Source organism: Ruditapes philippinarum, unplaced genomic scaffold, assembly GCF_026571515.1.
Source record: "Ruditapes philippinarum isolate M1 unplaced genomic scaffold, ASM2657151v2 ctg1551_1_1_1_1, whole genome shotgun sequence".
NCBI classification, from domain to species: domain Eukaryota; kingdom Metazoa; phylum Mollusca; class Bivalvia; order Venerida; family Veneridae; genus Ruditapes; species Ruditapes philippinarum.
The window spans coordinates 330,767-350,821 of NW_026866382.1; the positions used below are offsets into that span (position 1 = coordinate 330,767).

The 20,055-nt window shown below is 33.7% G+C and overlaps 2 protein-coding genes across 2 annotated transcripts in view; one reads left to right on the top strand and one right to left on the bottom strand.

Moving 5' to 3' along the window:
- LOC132732356 (uncharacterized) overlaps positions 1-20,055 on the top strand; it is an 85,992-nt gene that overhangs the window by 24,533 nt on the left and 41,404 nt on the right. Inside the window, exon 2 of the mRNA XM_060718770.1 lies at positions 7,388-9,805. Coding sequence (XP_060574753.1) covers positions 7,489-9,805 — 2,317 coding nt within the window. The 5' untranslated portion in view covers positions 7,388-7,488. The remainder of the gene's footprint in view (positions 1-7,387; positions 9,806-20,055) is intronic.
- Positions 14,605-18,699, bottom strand: LOC132732357 (pantetheinase-like). Its single transcript, XM_060718771.1, has 2 exons — positions 18,268-18,699; positions 14,605-16,242 (listed from the first exon to the last, which is right to left on the bottom strand). Exons 1-2 carry the CDS (start codon positions 18,472-18,474, stop codon positions 14,956-14,958), a joined length of 1,494 nt encoding a protein of 497 aa, XP_060574754.1. The 5' UTR covers positions 18,475-18,699; the 3' UTR covers positions 14,605-14,955.

Below are 20,055 nucleotides of genomic sequence, written 5' to 3' on the forward strand. Positions count from 1 at the left end.
TATTTTCGAGTGAACACAGAAAGTAATTTACATATTGCAAACAACACTTTCAATCCACATGAATTACTGTCAAAATATGCAAAAAAAAAAAACAAACAAAAACAGATATATGACAAGATAGATGAAGTTTACCAAATGTTTTCACCTCGCAGTCTACGTCCACTAGGGGACACAGTTGGTTATTCTCGTGAATCCCCATGTACTAACCAGAAGGTAGTTGGTTATTCGAAACAGAAAGCACTTTTGCGGAATAAACATAACAGATATATAGCAAGATAGATGTGTTATACAAAATGGTATCACCCCGTACTATACGTCGACCATGAGACTCAGTTGGTTATTCGCATGAATCCTCACCTACCTACCAGAAGGTAGTTGGTAATTCGGATACTGTATGCATGTCAACGGCTTACAAATTTTACGGTTATATAACAAGATATGTGTTTTCTATAATATGGTAACATCCCTTCACTATAAATCGACCAATGATCACAGCTGGTTATTCACTACCTACTAGAAGGTAGTTGGTAATTCGAACTTTGCATGTTTAACCCTTAACACAGGTATAAATATCACGATAGATGTATTCTTACAAACTCCTCACAGTGATTACCTCCCTTGGCAGAATTGTAATCACTGCCTTCACAGACGTCACATGATGATGAAAGTCACATGACGTAACGTCGAAATTTAAATGTAAATATCGACCGTTACATAGAAAATATAACGTCAACTTTTCTATTTCTGTTCTATTTTTAACTTTACCTACCTACGTTCGTTATAGTTTATCAAAAACTATCAAAAGTATACAAAATAAAAAAAATTAATTCAAAAGCTAACAAATATCAAATATTGATAAAAATGTTTGTAATGGCAGAGATCTCTGTACTGATAAGGGGAGATCACTGCGTAGGAGATTGTTAGTCTTCAACATTGAAACACCCTGTCTCCCTATGTCCTCCAGGGGACTCAGTTGGTTTTTCATCTGAATACAAAACTACATACTGATAGGTAGTTGGTAATTCGGATAATACATATATTTCACAGAAAACGAATTGTTTTTCTGAAACAAATGTTACAGTTATATAACTAAAAATATGTGTTTTTCTATAATATGGTTACACCCCTTCACTATAAATCGACCAGGAGACTCAGTTGGTTATAAGCGTGAATCCCAAACTACCTACCAGAAGGTAGTTGGTTATTCGAAAATTCTGTTTGTGTAAAAAATTTGCCGAAAAACACAAAAAAATCAGTTTCTTAAATTTTGTGGTTTAATAAAGTTGAAGGGTTCCAACACTTCCATGTGGTTTTAATAGTGGAATCTGAATTAAAACCAACTAGGCCCCTTTTATAGTTGGGAATATCGAATAACCAACTAACGTAATGCTTTGTTGGTTATTCGAATATCCAACTACCAACTAACTACCAAATTGACCCTCATAAGTTTAAATCTCATATGAACAATTTACAATCTCTTGCCAATTATGCTTAGACATTTACGCAATATCATTTCTTTAAATTATTTAATGCCCTTACTGAAAATAGCCGCCAAACTTAATCAAATAATAAGTCATATAGAAGCAAACTTCTCATTGCTTTACATATTAGATGAATCAAGTGTTCAGACAACCCTCTAGGGGCAACTACAATCGGGTTATTGGAATACTATCAATTCATCTAATTTCGTCAGCAATAAAAATGGGAGTATGGTCTTGATCACTGAGCTTCGTTTCGTCTGATTTTAATGATGTTTCAATTTCTTAAGCAATGCATTGTATAAAATGCAATTTCAGTAGATCATTTTCACATACCAATTATTACCTCCCCTGGCCGCTATTTAAGAGTCAAAATCAGATAAAAAAATCATATTTTCCTTCATATGGACAAAAGATTTTGCTAATTCACCTAAGTCAGCTGTTAATAATGTTGTTTTTTTCATATTTTATATTACATTATACAGACTATTGACCCAAAATAGCTGCCACTTTGTCAAGGGAAGTAAATATTGTAAAAAACGAAACTATTATAAAATATTGAGCAAAGTACCAGTTATTGTAACAAAAGTCCCCACCCCCTGGGAAAAGTGAAATTGGGGGGAGAAATTTTCCCCGTTTATTCATTCGGATGTTCTCGGCGCAGGGCAGCCCATTGTTTTTGGCCAAACAGCGGAGTATTTATTTAACTTTTTTATTTGGTTTTTTTTAAAAAAAAGGCCCAAAACCATATTTTAAAATTGGCGCCTTGCTGGTCGTAAAAAAACCCACGTCAACAGCGACATTTTAACCTGTATTTCTTTTCTTTTCCTTCTTAAAAAAAGCTCTTTTCCGGGGGTTTCACCCATAATCTTTTTACAAAAGGCTTTTTTGAAAAAATTTATAATTTTTTTTTTTTATAAATTTTAACAGTCACATAATTCCGGTACCTATTTACTTAAAAAGTAATTTTTCTGTTAATGAAGTTTTCCAAGATTTCAATCAGCTTGTCTGGCTGTAAATACTCTATTGTTTTAAAACGGGTATATAAAAAAAAAATTAAGCTGAAAAGTACTCATATAGCAGACTATTTTTTATAATTGGTTTTTTTTTCAAATAAAAGATTAAATTAAAGAAATAATAAATTATAAATCCCAAAAGTTTTGGGAAAATTTAAACGGCGACAACTGGAAATATCTTTTCCAAAAACTTTTCTGGATAGAAAACCTCCAAAAAAATTATGGAAACCCGTTTTCACCTTTTTACATTTGGGGCTGGGAAAAAGTTTTCCCTACTTTCGTAGAAAATTTAAAAATAAAAAGGTACATTTTTTGGCCCTAAATGAGTGAATTTTTTTTTACATCAAAAGGTTTTAGTGGTTAATTTTTCCTTTTTTCCCTTTTTTTTTTTCTTTGGCCCTTTTTCCCATGTTCTTGGCCCTTTTTTTAGGACCCATTTTTCTTATTTAAATTTTGGGGCTTTTTATGGTCTTTTTTTTTAAAGAAACTTTTTCCTGGCCGGGGTTAAATTTTATTCCACACCCAAAAAAAATTTTTTTTTAGAAAAAGAAATTAAACAATCCTTTTTGAGGTTGGAACCAATTTTTTAAAGAAAAACTTTGATCAATTTAAATTTTTGAAAAAAGGCTTTTTGTTTTACCCCGAAGGGTTTTTTTAATGCTTTTAATTAAAAAATTTATGCCCAAAATGGGGCTTTCTAATTTTCATTTAAAATTTAAAATTAAAAAGGGTTTTAAAATTTAATTAAACACTAATCCCCAAAAAAAAATTAACAAAATTTTAAGGGTTTAAAAAAAACCTTTTTTTTTTAACTTTTAAATTAAACTTTAATACTAAAATCAAGTTAAAAATATTTAAAGGTCCCATGACCCTCCCCAAAAACCTCATTTTGGAGTTGGATATTATGAATAACCTCTTAGATTTGGGATACTGAATTGTGTGTTTTTTAAAAGGGGAAATCAGACCCAAAAGTTTCAGTGAAAATTTAGCAAAAAGTTTTTCATCATTGTCCCTCTTAAAAAACAAGTGAGAAAGTGTTTAACTCCCCTTTGCCTAGTATTTGGAATTCCCCCCTTCTCGGAAATTGAAAAGACCCTCCTTGTGGTAAAAAACCTTGGGAATTCGAGCAGGCTCTATTTGAACCATATTTCAGACTGACAATGGTTGTTGTTTGAAAATTGTTGTGCATAGACGAAAAACAAACTATTTAAAAATACTTTATCGGTTAATCAAAAGTAAATAAATTGTTCAATTTATTATATTGGCTGAACTTGGGGGTTACCTCCCCCTAAAATTAAAATTTTTGTAAAAAGCCAAATTTTATAATAAAAAATTTTTAAATTATATCTAAGAATATTTTGGCCCTTTTTTTTCTAAATTGTTGAAATTTTTAAATTTCCTATATTTACTGCAATTTTAAAAATCCCAAAACAATCGGGGTTATTTTTTTTCCCCTAATACGGTAAACTGGGAAAAAATCCATTTTGTTTGATCGTGTTTTCCCGGACGAAAACTTTCGAAAAGGGCGAAAACACGAAAAACACTTTGATTATGGGGGCATTTTCTTTTTCTTTATTGACTTTTTGGGGATTTTTTCCCTGTACAAAAAAGTGCACCTTTCCTGTCTTTGTAAATTAGGAGGAAAATGCGGAAAAGACGACAAAAAACGGAAAAAATCAAAATTTGGGAAAATTTTAATTTTTTTGTGGTGTTTGGGGTAAAAAAAAGTCTAAACCCGCCACCATTTTTTTAAGATTGTTATAAAAATTTCCTGTCCCTTGAAGTTCAAAACCCCCAAAAAAGGGGGCTGCGTTATATTTGATTTAAAAAAAAATTTAAATTTTTTTTTGGAGATGAAAAAATTTTTTAAAGGACATTTTTTAATTAAAAATCTTTTTTATTAGCAATTAACGAAAACATTATTTTATTTATATAAGGGTTTTTTTTAACCCTCATCTTACTAAAAGTATTTATTGATAAGTAGCCTTGCAAAATTTAAAACGTTTGATGTGTGTTGGGGAAATTTTTATTTGTTATTTCTTGATTAAAAACTTAACTTTTTTGTAACCAGAAAAACTCATTTGCCCAAATTTTGATCTTTTTTCTTCTTTTGCTCTGTTTTTTAATTAATATGCTTTTAAAAATTTAAGTTATTTAGTATTTTGCATAGAAGTCAAAATACTACTTTGTTTACATTTTGCTACATTTACGACACGTTACTGCATTATTAAAACATTATTAATCACATGTTTGACATAGCTTAAGAATTATTTCTGATGTATTATATGTCTTTAAACTGTGTAAAGTTAGTTGTGTCTACCAATATCTGAATATAGGCTTCTGATATGGCATTAATTGGCAATTTTTCTCAAAAAAAAGTTATTTGAGCTTTGAGCTGTTGCTAAGTGGTACGGTGCCTGGCTGTCTCTCAAACAGGGAATCATGGGTTCAAGCCCTAATACTGTCACGGCCACGTTTCCTCACATGACACCAGTACCGGTTAGTCCTAGGAAGCGGACTCAAGGATGGTCCAAATGAGCTGCAAGGTTTCTTCACACTCGAGCTTGAAGACATAAATAATTTAAACTAAATCAAATAATAAGGGCTGCAAAATGTATTTTCAGAAATACAAAGAAATGCATTAGCTTTCATGTTGCACATAATTTTCTTTGATCTTCCCAGATAATTAGTTATTGATGAAATTTGTGAAAATGAGATAATTTATATCTGAATTTTGTAAAAAAAAAAGAATCAAAACAGATAACAAATTTTGCTGGCACGTCTAATTAAATAAGGTCTTTTTTGCTTGGTAAAAAAAACTTCGTTACGGTGAGCGCAAGTTTTTGCTACATTTCTGTATAAATTTATATTGAAATCAGAGGGAATTAATAATTTTAATAACAACAACAAGGACAATCAAAGAAATTGAAAATGTGGATAATGTACATAGAAACTTTTCTGTGTTGATTTACTAGTGATATCAAAAAGCAACCAATCAACAGACGCGGCGATTCATATTTCTTTCTAGACATACATAAATTTAGGCAAATAACTTTATTTTATACATATGACTTTATTATACAGTAATTTCTATAAGGTATAATAAAGAAAACAGCAAATGTATGCTTGTCTCCGATGAATTATTAGCAGACGCCGCGGCATATTTTTTGGCGGGATGAGGTCGGCATGATATGGTATTATTATATAGATTAGTCAATTCCCTTGCCGATAGAAATTGTCATGGTTAATCTCATTTCAATCTACAGACACGTGCCGATGCTTGATTTAAATATTTCATGAATCATGCGCTGGGATAGGTCACGTGGGATTCTTATAATAGATTAATCCCTAACCTGCTGAATTTGTATAATGGATTTTCCCAGCCTGCTTTATGTTTGGAATAGTCCATTCAAAGTCAAGGGGTGATACAACATCAAAAAGTTACCAACGGAGTGCGGAGTCTGTCCGGCGGCGCTATACTGGTGGCAAGAATCAAAAATAGCATTCGTTTCTAGAAAGTTACGGCTTGAATACAATTCTTTCGGAAAATTGTAATTCAAAGTACTTTGATATATTAAAAGTGGAACAATGACTTTTTCCACAAGCATTTATAGGAAATTTTGAAATTTGATAAAAAAAATCTCCTTGAAAATATGGCATGAAAAAGTATCTTATCTAATTAATATTAAAGATTTATAATAATTATTAAAGTGCATGTAATCTGATATTGACTACACATGCATAAATAAAAAATGATTTATCGTTTATTTCACAAGAAACATGTATGCACATATCCATACGTGCAAAATCTAAATAAAAATGATGATGATATTCTATGTTATGAACCATTTATCCTATAGATAGTGTTATGCTATGCTATCCCATGCTTAATCTATGCAATGCTATGCTATGCTATGCTAAGCTATTATATGCCATGACATGATGTGTTGTGCTGTGCTTTGCTGTGCTTTATTTTGCTGTACTGTGCTGTGCTGTGCTGTGCTATGCTATGCTATGCTATGCTATAAAACTTTAATCCTAGAGAATTCTGACGATGATCATAATCAGATATTGATATGATAGATACGCACGTGATATGGTGTATACGCACGTGATCAATAAGTAACTTATATCATAGTTTATATTGATGTTAATAATAAGATATTAACCTGATGTCATAGAGAACATGTGATATTTGTTATATGCTATGACAAATATAATAATTATTATTGTTGATAATGACCTGGTAAAGGCCTGGAAAACACATGTTATATTTATTTTATTGTGTAGAATATGTTATTATATTCAAGATAACGACACTGATGGGATTAAAATTATTACAATATATTCTGAAAGTGTATTGACTTTTAGTTTAAGTGTGCTATTAAAATATTCAAATACAATGGATTAAACACCTTTCAAAAATTTATGAACAGAAATTTCAAAATTGAAACCTAATTTAACGTGTATTCTTGGGTTATTTTAAATAAACATCGGTATTTTCATAATTTTTCTCTCGATATTTATGTTGTATAGGTATTTTTCTAGATATTTAGGCTATAATTATATCTATATTATATTATATCTCTATTATATTATATTATGTTATGTTATGTTATGTTATGTTATGTTATGTTACGGTATGTTATGTTATGTTATGTTATGCTATGCTATGCTATGCTATGCTATGCTATGCTTGCTATGCTATGCTATGCTATGCTATGCTATGCTATGCTATGTTATGTTATGTTATGTTATATTATATTACACTACGCTACGCTACACTACACTACACTACACTACACTACACTACACTACACTACACTACACTACACTGTATTACATTATTCCGTCAACTTGTAACTAATGATTCCTTTTTTCTCTCTTTTTCAGGACTTTAAATCAACAAGAGATAAATCAAAATATTCTGACCGTCCTTGACCTTTATAAAACGGGCTGGTCACAGTGGCCAGTTGACCTTTGCTCTAGCGGACATGTCTACTCAACAACATCCTGGACGTCAGTTTGTGGAAAGTAGAGCATCTCCAAACAAGCCAAAAGATTATCATAGACAAAAAAGTCTAGAAATACAAGATCGTGAAAAACGTGAGTCTTCAGCTAAAACGGCAAGAAGTCTTGACAAAAGTAAATTAAGTAGCGGTAAACATACGCCCGAGGCGGTAATTCCATCAATTGACCAACAAAAGAACAGAGACAATCAGTTGAAAAGGAGGACTGAACAAACAACTGAAAAAGTTAAGCTCAAATCATATGTTGATGATAAGATTCAAACAGGCGTATCTCCTACTAAACGTGATTTAAAAGATAGTTTAGATACTGGCGTTAAGTCAAAGAAAAGGCCTTTGGTTAAACAATCAACTCATGGTAAATTTGAATTAAAGGCAGGTGAAAATGTAACTGAACAAGACAAATCACCACCTACGATACAGGTAAAAAATAACGAACCTATTTCCAAACCGAATCAGCCCAAGGATACTGTGAAATCACACCGTACTCTTCCGAATACCCCTTTTTCAATTTTTCGCCGGAAGGTATCGGCTGATGAGCAACCAGATGAGACTTGCTATGGATCTATGCAAAATTCAGGACCTATACTTAGTGTACAGAATAAAAGTGACCAGCCGCATGAAGAAATTGTGACCGCTAAGGGTGAGCACATTTTGCGAATCAACGAAAAGTTCGCAATACCTGATTTCCGGTCTAAGACTGATTTAAGCAGACGACAGTTTTTTTCTAGGGCTAATTCCGACACGTTGTCCGTTCACGAGTTTATCCCATTACGTAATATAAGAGCAAAGCAATTCCCGTCGCATGGTACTCTTAATACACGGGAATATGAGAAGAGGTACAAAGAGAGGATAAGATTAAAAGACAAATCATTTTCTACGGAAGACAGATACAGTGACAGGGGATACAGTGGAAGCAGAAGTGATTATCCTGACGGTAAAAAGTCGGTTGCATTCTGCTCAATACATTCTTCTAACAGCAGTTACGATGGAAATGATAAAACCAGCATTCCTGGCACAGAAAATGATTTTCTAAAGCCATTATCTAAGGACGTACAAAACAAACAATTTCTGTCCCCGGAAAGCGTTCCCATGCTTGAAAAGTCGAAGAGCCTACAACGCCTTGCTAACCAGAGTTCGACTGAAACTAGCGGTCTTGGTGAAACAGTTACATCAGGCCTGAGCTCCCAAGAGAGTATTTTAAGTTATTACAGCGGTGCCAGGACTGGTGTTACGGAACAAGCTTCTGCTCATCAGGATCAAGGTATCGATTTGCGAGAGGATACCAGGAATATACGCCACGAAGGTAATGGTACGTTTGGGACACGAAATATTGATTCCGATAATATAATTAATCATACAAATGAGCTTAAGAAAAGCTATAGAGATACGTATTGTGTTGAATCTATCGACAAGAGTGTTGTAAGTATATCGGTACTTGATACAGAGGGGAAACAGATAGAAAAAAGTCATGGTGCTAGTGGTATTACTAGTTCAGATGGACAAAAGGAGATAAAAGGTGTAAAAATGACTACAAAACCTCTTGATCCTTTAGGTAAGCGTGGCTACAAGCCACCCTTGGATTTTAGGAGCAATGATGTCAAGAAACCGGATAATCTGCCGATGTTTAGTGCGAATGTGGGACCGGATTTTGATTCTTTATTCACACAGAGCAAGAACCTGAAAGTTCCACCAGCTGCCGTTGGAATTCAAATTGATCAAATAAACAACGAATGGAATAAACACAAACGAAGTTCTTCCATAAAAAGTCGATCATCGCAGGGATCGTTCAGATCACGATCTGGCTCAACTCGAAGATCAAAACGCTTCCTAACCCAGTGCGAGTCTCAATGGATGAAATGGGGACGGGAGAGGCGCCAGTCTTTCAGACGGCGCATGGAACAATTAGAAAAACCACCGGAACCGGAAATACCACGTGCTTCCACGCCTGTCAAAAAAGCGCGCCAAGAAGGATTAATGTTTGTTCACCCGGATTTAGGTAGTAAATACATCTCTGAAGACGATATAAATTACATAAAAAGACATAAACAGGAGCGTTTAAAAACGTGTAAACTCATCGAAAAATCAAAAACAAAGCTTCATCACGAAGCACACGATATAAATCGTCTGACTCCAGACGAACTTATGACTTTGTCCCGCTTCTGGGAACATCGTGTGTTCGTGCGCACGAGATACGTGTCAATTCTGCTCAGTCTGGTGACGACAGTGATCTATATTCTCAGTATCTGCTCAACACAGTGGGTAACATACCCATCACCAGGGGGTAAGTTTGATCCTCATTTATTATCTTCTACTTTATATATATTTAAGCTACTGTTAGGATATCAATGAGATATATAACATATCACACTGTTTTTTATTGAATGACATGATTTTGTAAAATTTCGATTTATACATTTACATATCGAAATATTAAGCGCAAAATTACAAGTAAAAGCGGATGAATACATATTTGTATTTTGGCGTCACGTTTACGTCATGTGACGTGACTAATGAATAGTCTACACAATTCAGCTTAAAATAAAAAAAATATGTGTTTACCTTGAGAAATGGCTCAATATGGCTGAATATACGTGGCTTTATATATATTCAAACTGGCATTGTAAGAAAATGGTCCTTTTTAAATTTGGTATTGTTACTTTAAAACGTGTGTAACTAATATAATGCAATACTTAATGAAAACACGCAACATATGTGATGAATATATTTTCCTACAGCGTGAAAAAAGAAGATGTTGCATCATTTTACCTCATATATTATGATAAATCAAATTGATGACACTGACAATTTATCATAATTATGTAACAGTCATGGTTGCTGTGTCATATTACGCATTTTCATGAATAATCAATATGATCCAAGAACTTCTGACCACATTTTTTTCCATTTCTTTCTTTCTTTTTTCTTTCTATTTCCTTTTTTCCTTTTTGTCTTCCTTTTTTTTCTTTTGACTGATAATTATTTCATTTCACGTTCCTTTACATCTTAAGATTAAAGAAAAATATTTTAAACCAAAGTAATTGTCGACGCTGGCTAAAAATACCATAAAACCTTCATTAAATAACCACCCTTTTTATAAAAACCGTATACAGAAAAGCTTTTAATTAATGGGTCAATTTTAACTGTTTCAAGATGCACAACCCTAGTTCGGAATGATTTATTTTGAGATATCTTAATATAGTAAATAACCTATAATTTGTTGCTGATGTTGTTATTGTTTTCCTATTAATGACTGTGTATTAGATATATTCATCCAATAATGCGACGACATGTGTCGCTACTGAGTGTCAAATACGTGAATTTTCTGACGATACCTAACGTAGTTATTGATAAACCTCTAGAAATTATATATAAATATTTAATTGCTTTATACATTATGCTCATACGAACTGGTTCCGCTATCTCGACCCGGTGAAATCGTCTTTTCTATTATTTTTTTTTATATTTTCCGATAAAGTAGTGTACCGTAAAATGTACGGAAACAAAGCGGAGACATGTTTATGAGAGAACATGTACTTTGAACATCAATTGCATTTTTTTATTTAAATTTGGTGAAATCTTTTGTTCTGTCAAAGTTTTTTCTTTCGTGTACAAATATACGAAAAAAGGAAAGGATTCGTCCACTTAAACCTTCTATGCGGTCGAATCTAAAGATTACCTGAGCGGTTGGTAGCGATCTGTTTTAAGAGGGGATATGGGGTATCTTACTTAATCATACCATATTCTTCAAACATAAGTATGACTTAAGATCGAACCCGAAATGGTACGTCTTTGTCACCAGCATAAGTCGTGCAGCCTAAACTTGATCTGACTTACTTTAACTTGAAGTTGACATGGCAATTTTCTACTATTTTCATAGACATTTGATAAGGTCTTGCTTTTATTGATATCCACAAAAATTGAAAAACTGGACAAAAAAATCAGCAACGCAAAACCAGTAACACAAAACCGATAAAAACAAAAACCTTTTATCCTCAGGAAATGCTGAACAAGGCAATTTATTAATCTCTTCATTGAATAAATGTCAAATTATTTCAACTAAATCAGAATTCTGTACGCACGATTAGTGATATCTATGAAATATGCATGAGCGCTCAGTCTTTCCGTGTTTTTCTTCCCGCCTTGATGCAATTTTCCGCGAATAAAAATCAGAAATATATTTCGTGACAAATAATGCTTACATTTAATGTATTTCGTAATAAATCCATAATGCAGGAACTGAAATGAAAGAACTAATTTGAGCCGCGTCACGACAAAACCAACATAATGGGTTTGCGACCAGCATGGATCCAGACCAGCCTGCGCATCCGCGCAGTCTGATCAGGATCCATGCTGTTCGCTTACAAACCCTATAAGAAGTAGAGAAACTGATAGCGAACAGCACGGATGCGCAGGCTGGTTTGGATCCATGCTGGTCGAAAACCCATTATGTTGGTTTTGTCGTGACGCGGCTCATTTCAGCCTTATCTTTCAATTTATTTCGCCCACATATTCTGCTGGCTGTCCTCAGACGTAAAAAAAAATATTTTTATCTAACCTTACTACACTAAATATATATAAAATGGACTCGTCAATCGATTTCCGTCCATCAGTTTTTAGGGAAAATTTCAACATTTGCGTCCGCGCCGAAACGCGACGCCCTTTTTGGAATGAGAAAGGGCAATTGCAACTTCTCGGGCCTTTTCGTCGGTCATAATAGCCGATCATTCTGATTGGTATAATGGTGTTTGATTATCAAAAATGAAATGTCGCTATATGTACAATGAATAGCGAACTGGAGAATTTCTCCCATTCATAAATATTATTATACAATTCTGGTAAAAACCAATTAACCGTTGAAAAGTTTATAAGAATATATGGCCATCAGATGTCTACTAGTTCATCTTCACTTGCTGTATTTCTTGCTTGGACGCCCTTTGATGCTTTGCATCAATGCTTTTCTTGTTACTTACTGAATCACGAACAGCGTCTGCACGGATGTTCAAGCTGGTCTTGATCTTTGGTGGTGGTGGGTAATTGATTAAATCCCGAATCATGGCAGTAAGCCAGAACACAGTCCAGCCACAACATACAAGTACACATTGTCTTCACTTTCGCAAGAAACTGATAACTTCTTCTGTACATTCCAGAGCAGAGGTACAGTGCGAATGACCATAGTAAATATTACATGATCAATCACAACAAACTGAACCGCACCGTCCGGGAATCGAAATCGGGTTTCCCGATTCAAAGCTCTGCCTATTGAGCTTACCGAACGGTCTGCCCTGGGTCCGATGTTATAAAGAAATTCTCTCGGCTCAAACTCAAATCTCAGGTATTTGATTGGTCAGATACTGCAAAAACCATAATTTAACCAATGTTTGAACTTTCTAATGAAGTAAACATTTTATTAACAGTTTTGAGGCATTTGTCCCTTTAATGGTTAAAATTTCACGAAGTTAAGATTTACATTTTTTCATTCGCTTTTCTTCTTTTTTTTATATTTTCCTGTAAAAAGAATTCATCGTACATCTCATTTATTTTTAATTTCTAAACAAGAAAATTTGTGTTATTTTACTGTCTATCTTAGTGGAAATTGGAATGTCAACACGTGGCATTCGAATGATGTGTACTTCTGATCAGGCGCCTACACGACCAGGAACAAATGAATATTTTATTTCAGCAAGCGCTTTTACAATGCCACTACCACTTTCTACTATTTTAAAGAAAATTAAACTTTTTATATTATGAAAAAACTTCTTTACAGATTATAAATCAGATCATATAGTCGCGTATGTCCGTATGACTTAAAGGCACATTATGCTTTATTATTATGCGTTGTGTCATTTTTTCTTCTTCTTTTTAAATCATCACTCATAGCAAACAATAATTTTGTAACATTTAAATACATGTAACTGTTTTAGACATGTTAGATGTTATAATAAATGACATGAAGAAGTAGCGCTAAATGCGAAATTATTTGTCACCCTAAACTTTTTAAAGCAGCATGCCTTCAGATTCATGCTAATTTTCATGAAAAATTTAAAAATGCATTTAAAAGTTTAACATTGTGAAGTAAGAAAATAATTTGCACACACAACACTTGCAATCCATGTAAAATGCCAAAAAGGTCAAAATAAGCAAATTGCCCTTAATGCGTTAGTAACGCAGTAGAAATATGGTGATAAATACTGCAAAATCAGTCCTAAATAGCACATAACATGAAAATTATTACTTGAATCTTAAATCTTTTAACTTTTCTTAAATTATTAGTATATTTATCTCATGTTTAATTTTCTCGAAATAGTTTGACTCATCTGCAGACATGCTGCTTTAAGGCTGATAGATACTGATATCTTTTTAACAGATTCAGCATTGACATTTTCTTATTTATAAAATTAATCAAGATATAATGTTTAGAAATAAATAAAGCTAATTTCCACTATTTAAGAATCTCATATATTTAAATTTCTTCTTAATTATCCACGCTGTTTTAAAGAACTTAATATTTAAAAGGTATATAAAGCTACATGCATAGTATGTAAACTGTTATCTGAACAGTATTTGTTAATTAGTATCTTGATAATACAACCATACAAAAGTACCTAAACTTGAAAATTTATATGTTGTAAAATGAGCAGTTGTCGCATGCGCGTATTTATCGCTTTACTACGAAAAAGGCAGTTGAAAGAATCAAAAGAACGTTTTACTCTGATTCCTTATGTATTCTAGCGCATTGAGAAGCAGAGACCGTTTAAATGTGTGGGATCGCTACAGTATGGCCCTGAGGAATATGAATACGTTGTGGCAGTATATTTTTCTCTTTTTAAATGATGGAATATCATGCATATTACATTTATTAAGCCATCCATCTTGATTGATCTTAATCAGCTGTCTTACATGTATATATCTGGTTTGAATTTAGAGACTTAAAGATTAAGATTTTTAAAAAAGCATATAATGTGGTCGTGTGGAAAGGGAGACAACTGTAGACATCGCTTCATATGTTGATCACTTGGTTATTTCCCTTCAACAATAATCAGTCGGCTAAAATACAAACAGAAGCATTTTTTAATTTAAGCATTTTTATTTGATTTTAAATGTTGTTATTGGATTTTAAAAAGTCGCTACGAAAACTATTTTTTTCAACTAACAGTATAAGTTATTTTTCAGATACATGTACCAAATTAAATAAAATGATCTACGTTTTCTTTGCTTTAAAAATGTTGAAACAACAGATATAGGTTTTGAAATTAATTCTGATTTTCAACCCAAAAAGGATTTGTGATTTGTTCACTAAGAAGCATCAATGAAATTTTTAAAACCGATCTTGTTTCAATTTCAATTATATGATGAATTTGTAAAGAACCAAACATTAGAACTCAAAGAAGGCAACACCCAGCACCATGGTTTAATGTCCGCGAATTTTATCCCTTAGTAAACTCCACATGTCATGCAATCTTTTCTATACACACGACCAATCAACGCAGCGTGTATCAGTGGCTTTTTGGTAGCCGACCCTGTCAGTCCAGTGGCGTCATATTTAAATCCTCCGATAGGTGGCAGGTCGAGCTGGTACCCTGGTCCCGATAGCACAATCTGCGGCTGGATAAAGGGTGACGAAAAGCTTCCTTTGATATGAAAATGGGAGAAATGCGTGTGAGCGTTTAACACGTACTGTCCGCAACTCAACGGGTTTTTGGTTTTGCATTTTAACAAGATGCAGACTTGTTTAAACATCGGTTTATATGCTGTCTGTATCCCACTGAACACACCGAACGCGTACGTTTCGTAACTTTGAGCCTTTTTATAGTTCAGATAGCAACAAAATCCGTCCTGGCATACGGTGACAGTCCCCTCTGTGCCCTTTACGCGTACAAAGTTGTACCAGTCTTTGAATATTTCGGCTTTAAATTCGGGCAATGCCACAGCTTTCATATTAGGATGTCCGAACATCAGTGGATTCACGTCGCACGGGATTTTCTCGGGCAATTTCACATTTATTGGAACATCTCCTATTATAAGAATACCAGTAGGTGAAATAGGATCGTACACGTATTTAACAGGACCCACTGGGGTATAGAGGCCGCTCCCGTATACAAACACGTCACGGTTATGTGGATCCCGTATATTAGCGTGTAGGACGTTAACGTTGTGTCCGACGGCAAATGACGACACAAAACCTATGGAGGAATAGAGAGGTAATGCTTCGGGCCAGGCGGTCGGGAAAATTATATCTGTAACATTGTACTCTCTTATTAACTCGACAATAGGGTCATAAAATATAATGTCATTACATATAACTAGGCCGAACCTGCCAAACTTTGTGTCAAAATACACGTGTTGAGGGTGGGCAGGGGAGTTGAACTGAGGTTCAAGGTAGCGATTCTGTTTGTGGTATCTTGCTATGAAGTTTCCTTCTTTGTCGTAAGCGACATTGGTATTGTACTGGTACCAACCCTCTTTAGGGCATCGCGGATCACCCGGCTCACAAAGTTGTATGTCGCCCATGTTAGCGACTATGTACATTTTGTTCCTTTTTGCCATACAGCTAAGCTCAACTTGGATTTCGTCTTGCGGGAAACGCATCGGCTCATTGCACGGGTTCCACATGATAACGGTTGGGTCAGGTATTGGCTCTAGATAGTGCTTGATCACGTGACGATATCTCATATGATACCCGTACAAACTGTCTTCTCCGAACACCATGATGTCTACACCCTGAAAAATAATACTTATAATCAATACATGCTTCATGTAATATGAGCCGCCATATTGATATTTATGAAACAATGACGTCATCATTTCATGTGGCATAAATATACTAAAAAAAATATTTAGCAAAACTGGCGAAAGCAGGCGACAGCGTCGTCGGGTTTGTTACGATACTATCCGATTTATTAAGGTTTGTTATTTTTAAGATTAAATGTCGTATATATTCTAAAAAAATCGGCATATTTCGACATTTTCCGCGTCTTATTGTTATCAAATAAGCTTCGTAAATAACCAGAAACATATCTCTGTCAAATAAACGCTTGTTGGAAATGACATTAATGGTCCAATAAAATATACACTAATTTGCTTATTATAATTATACTATTTGGGGAAAATACCTTAATCGTGTTTTTTTTTTCTTTATTACATACTTCAACGTTATGGTACGTCACGTTACGTTCGTTTTATTTACTGTAAGATAAATTATTTAAAAACGCACTAACAAGCTGTCCAATTGCTATAAAGTTTTATGTGTACATTTATCTTATATAAGGTATTAAAATGTTTGTAACAGTGTAAAGATAAACATTTGATTTTGTATTTATTTCTAAAGTCTTCTGAATTAAAGCAACTAGATCATATACGTAGGTGATTTTTTACCGGGTTAACTCTTTATATTATTTGATAGGAGTTATCTCGTTACTAGACTAAGGTGGCGATATTAGCGATACATACGTTTTATTTTATGAATTTTAATAGAAAGAATTTATACATAATTTATTTTACTTCTACTTTGTCGAAAGATATAAGCTTATATCCATTTCTGCAACCAACTATTACTGAGTAAGCAATAAGTGTAAAGTTTCTTGATCTAGGAAACAACGTCTTGCCGCTGACGGGATTTGAACCCAGTCACCAACGCAACTATCGATTATTAACCCGGTGCTCTAACCATTCGGCAATACCGCCACAGAATAGAGTTTGACCAAGTACTATGTAAATGGGGAATAGATTTTCCGAGAATCTGTCATGTATTTGATTTATCTGTGCAAGCAAATATGCACAAAGACTATTTTTTAAAAAGTTTATTTTAAATTCAATCTTTATGTTAGCGGAAAGCTTTAAACTTCCGCAAAAAATATGAAATCAAAGAAAAATAATAATGACGTAAGCGTCGCAGTACAACGCACGATTAAAACGTGCACGTGTACGTGGGCTGTTGTGCTGCGTTGCGGCCGTAAATGACGTCACTTACAACTCTTTAGATTTAAAAAAAATATGTTAGAACATGCGGTCATATATGTGCATTACTGAAACATGTGAACATGATTTAAAAAACAATTTATAGTAAGTTATCAATTATATTCTGATTGCATATACAACATGGCATATGAATCACTGCTTTAATAGGTAATTTATCATCATTTACAAGATATATTTCGTAATGATATTTCTTTTTTTTTTACATTTTAAATCATTTTTACAAAAATTGACAGTTATACGTTGTGCAATATTGTTAATAAATCTATAACCCTTGGCTTGAACTTTTAAAGTACATTTATTTATTTATTTATTTATTCATTTTATTTATTTATTTATTTATTTATTTATTTAGTTTAGTTTAGTTTAGTTTAGTTTAGTTTAGTTTAGTTTAGTTTAGTTTAGTTTAGCTTAGCTTAGTTTACTAAAGCCTTCCGTCTTCTACCAAGAAAGATACGGCTTTACCCCGTAAAGCAAATATTTATACAACGTCAAATTAAAGCTTTCGGAACATTTTTCCGACAATGGACGGAAATGGCCAAAAAGTTGCAGCATACTTTATTTCTTTCATTTATTTCTTCGGGGGAAAACATCCTTAATTATATGTATGTCAGCTAACTGAAATCGGGAAAAACAACAACGTTTTTGACAATATGCAGTAAAAGCCCCGACTCATTTTTACAGATGATTAAACGTACAAAAATACATGAATTGATAGTATCAAACAAACAATATTTTTAGTAAATGTAATGAAAAGAAATATGAACTCACTTGTTTGCCGGCCATATGCGCCTTTGCGTGGAAAGTCTTCATGTTGACCATCATCTGGGCTAGTGCCATTGGTCGGTTCGATGCCCAGGGCCATGGAAATATCACCTTATGTTCATACACAGCGGCCCGGTATGTCTTCTGCGATGATACATAGTTCATTAAAAGAACACAAGTACACAGGATGCAAAAATTTAAACTTCTTATCATTTTTACAATGTCCTACCATCAAGTCCAGGAGACCATCTAATTTTCAATATTTTCCCAAATAAATGTCGTTTTCAAGCTCGTCGACGTTAAACCGTTACGGTTTTTTACGTTAAACGTATTACATCATTGTAAAGAACGTGAGCTACATTTTAAATACGTGATGTATTCACGAAAGCTTCACTGTTACAGTGTGTGGATGTTGAAAGGCGTTAAAGGTGAACTGGACCGCAAATTGATAAGCATATATTGTTTGTAAGGTTACAAAATGTACTACAAAGAAAACACAAAGAACAATAAAGCGTTTTGATGCAAAGATTCATTTATGAAGCGTCTAGACCGCAAGATCAGCGTTAATTGCATTTTTTCTCTTAATAACGTCAAAATAAAAAAGAAAACTTATCACCAAATTCAAGAAATGAATTATTCACAAGACATTTTTATTGTGTTTTGAATAATAAATAAATCCCAGAACACAATCAGTTTCGGAGCTTTTTGTTTTACACATCTCATGACTTTTTTCTACTGCAGGCGCAGATCTAGGGACCGCCACACCTCTCCCCCAAGCCCAAGCAAATCCAAACGTAAATTTCAAAGTTTAACTATTGTTTTCAAATTGAAATTAGATATTTGTAATTTAAATGAGTATATCATCTATTAGTCTTAGACTTCTATAAATAGATTCTCTTGTGTATCATAAGCCAACTACAGCACTGACTATTTTAAGATACTGTAACATGTTGTTGTTGTTTTTTTTCCGGACCATTAAATACTGTATAGTGAAAATATCGGAGATAGACGACACTGATTCTGAATTAAATTCTCATGTTAAATGGCAGAATAGTTTCTGTTTATTATGATAAACATTTGAGTGTCTGATTGCAAACATAATTTACCAAAATGCACCAGAATGTACCATTTTTCATCTCCATTTCCGCAAATTTACCACCGCCAGCGCGAGGGAAGACTCCTCCCATTACCATAGTACACACCCCTACTTGCAGCTTCTCGTACCTCTCCCCCGTCGGAAAACCTTTATCCGCCCCTGTTTTGTCTTCAAACATTATAGGTTAAGTACTTAGTAAGGTCATTGCCTTTTACAAAATACTGACATGAGGAAATATATCTAATGAGTGGTGAGGTCAAAAATATAAGTGTATAACAGCTGCTCAAATCTTGGAGGGGCAAATTAACCACCCACAAAAAAAATCAATATAAATCATACGTATTTTGCATGGACCATGCTACCAGACGGCGGCGACTACGTCAGATATTTACAAAGTGTATTCTACAAAATATTTAGACTAGTTGAAAGTACAAAAATATTCATAGTCACTTTTGATCACTTTTGCGGCTCGAACCACCCACCCTATCACTCGAGAGTTTGAGTTGGAAGTACGTTACTCCAGAAAATCATAATTGATTTAATTAAACAAAATAGCTGGATGGCGTCAGTGGGGTAGGGCGGCCAGAAGGCACACCCCGGATGTCATATTCATATAATTTATTACCCACCCCCCTTGTCCGAATATATTTATGACTGCTATTGTGTTACTTGAGTAAGTCGATGTAACCACTTGACTG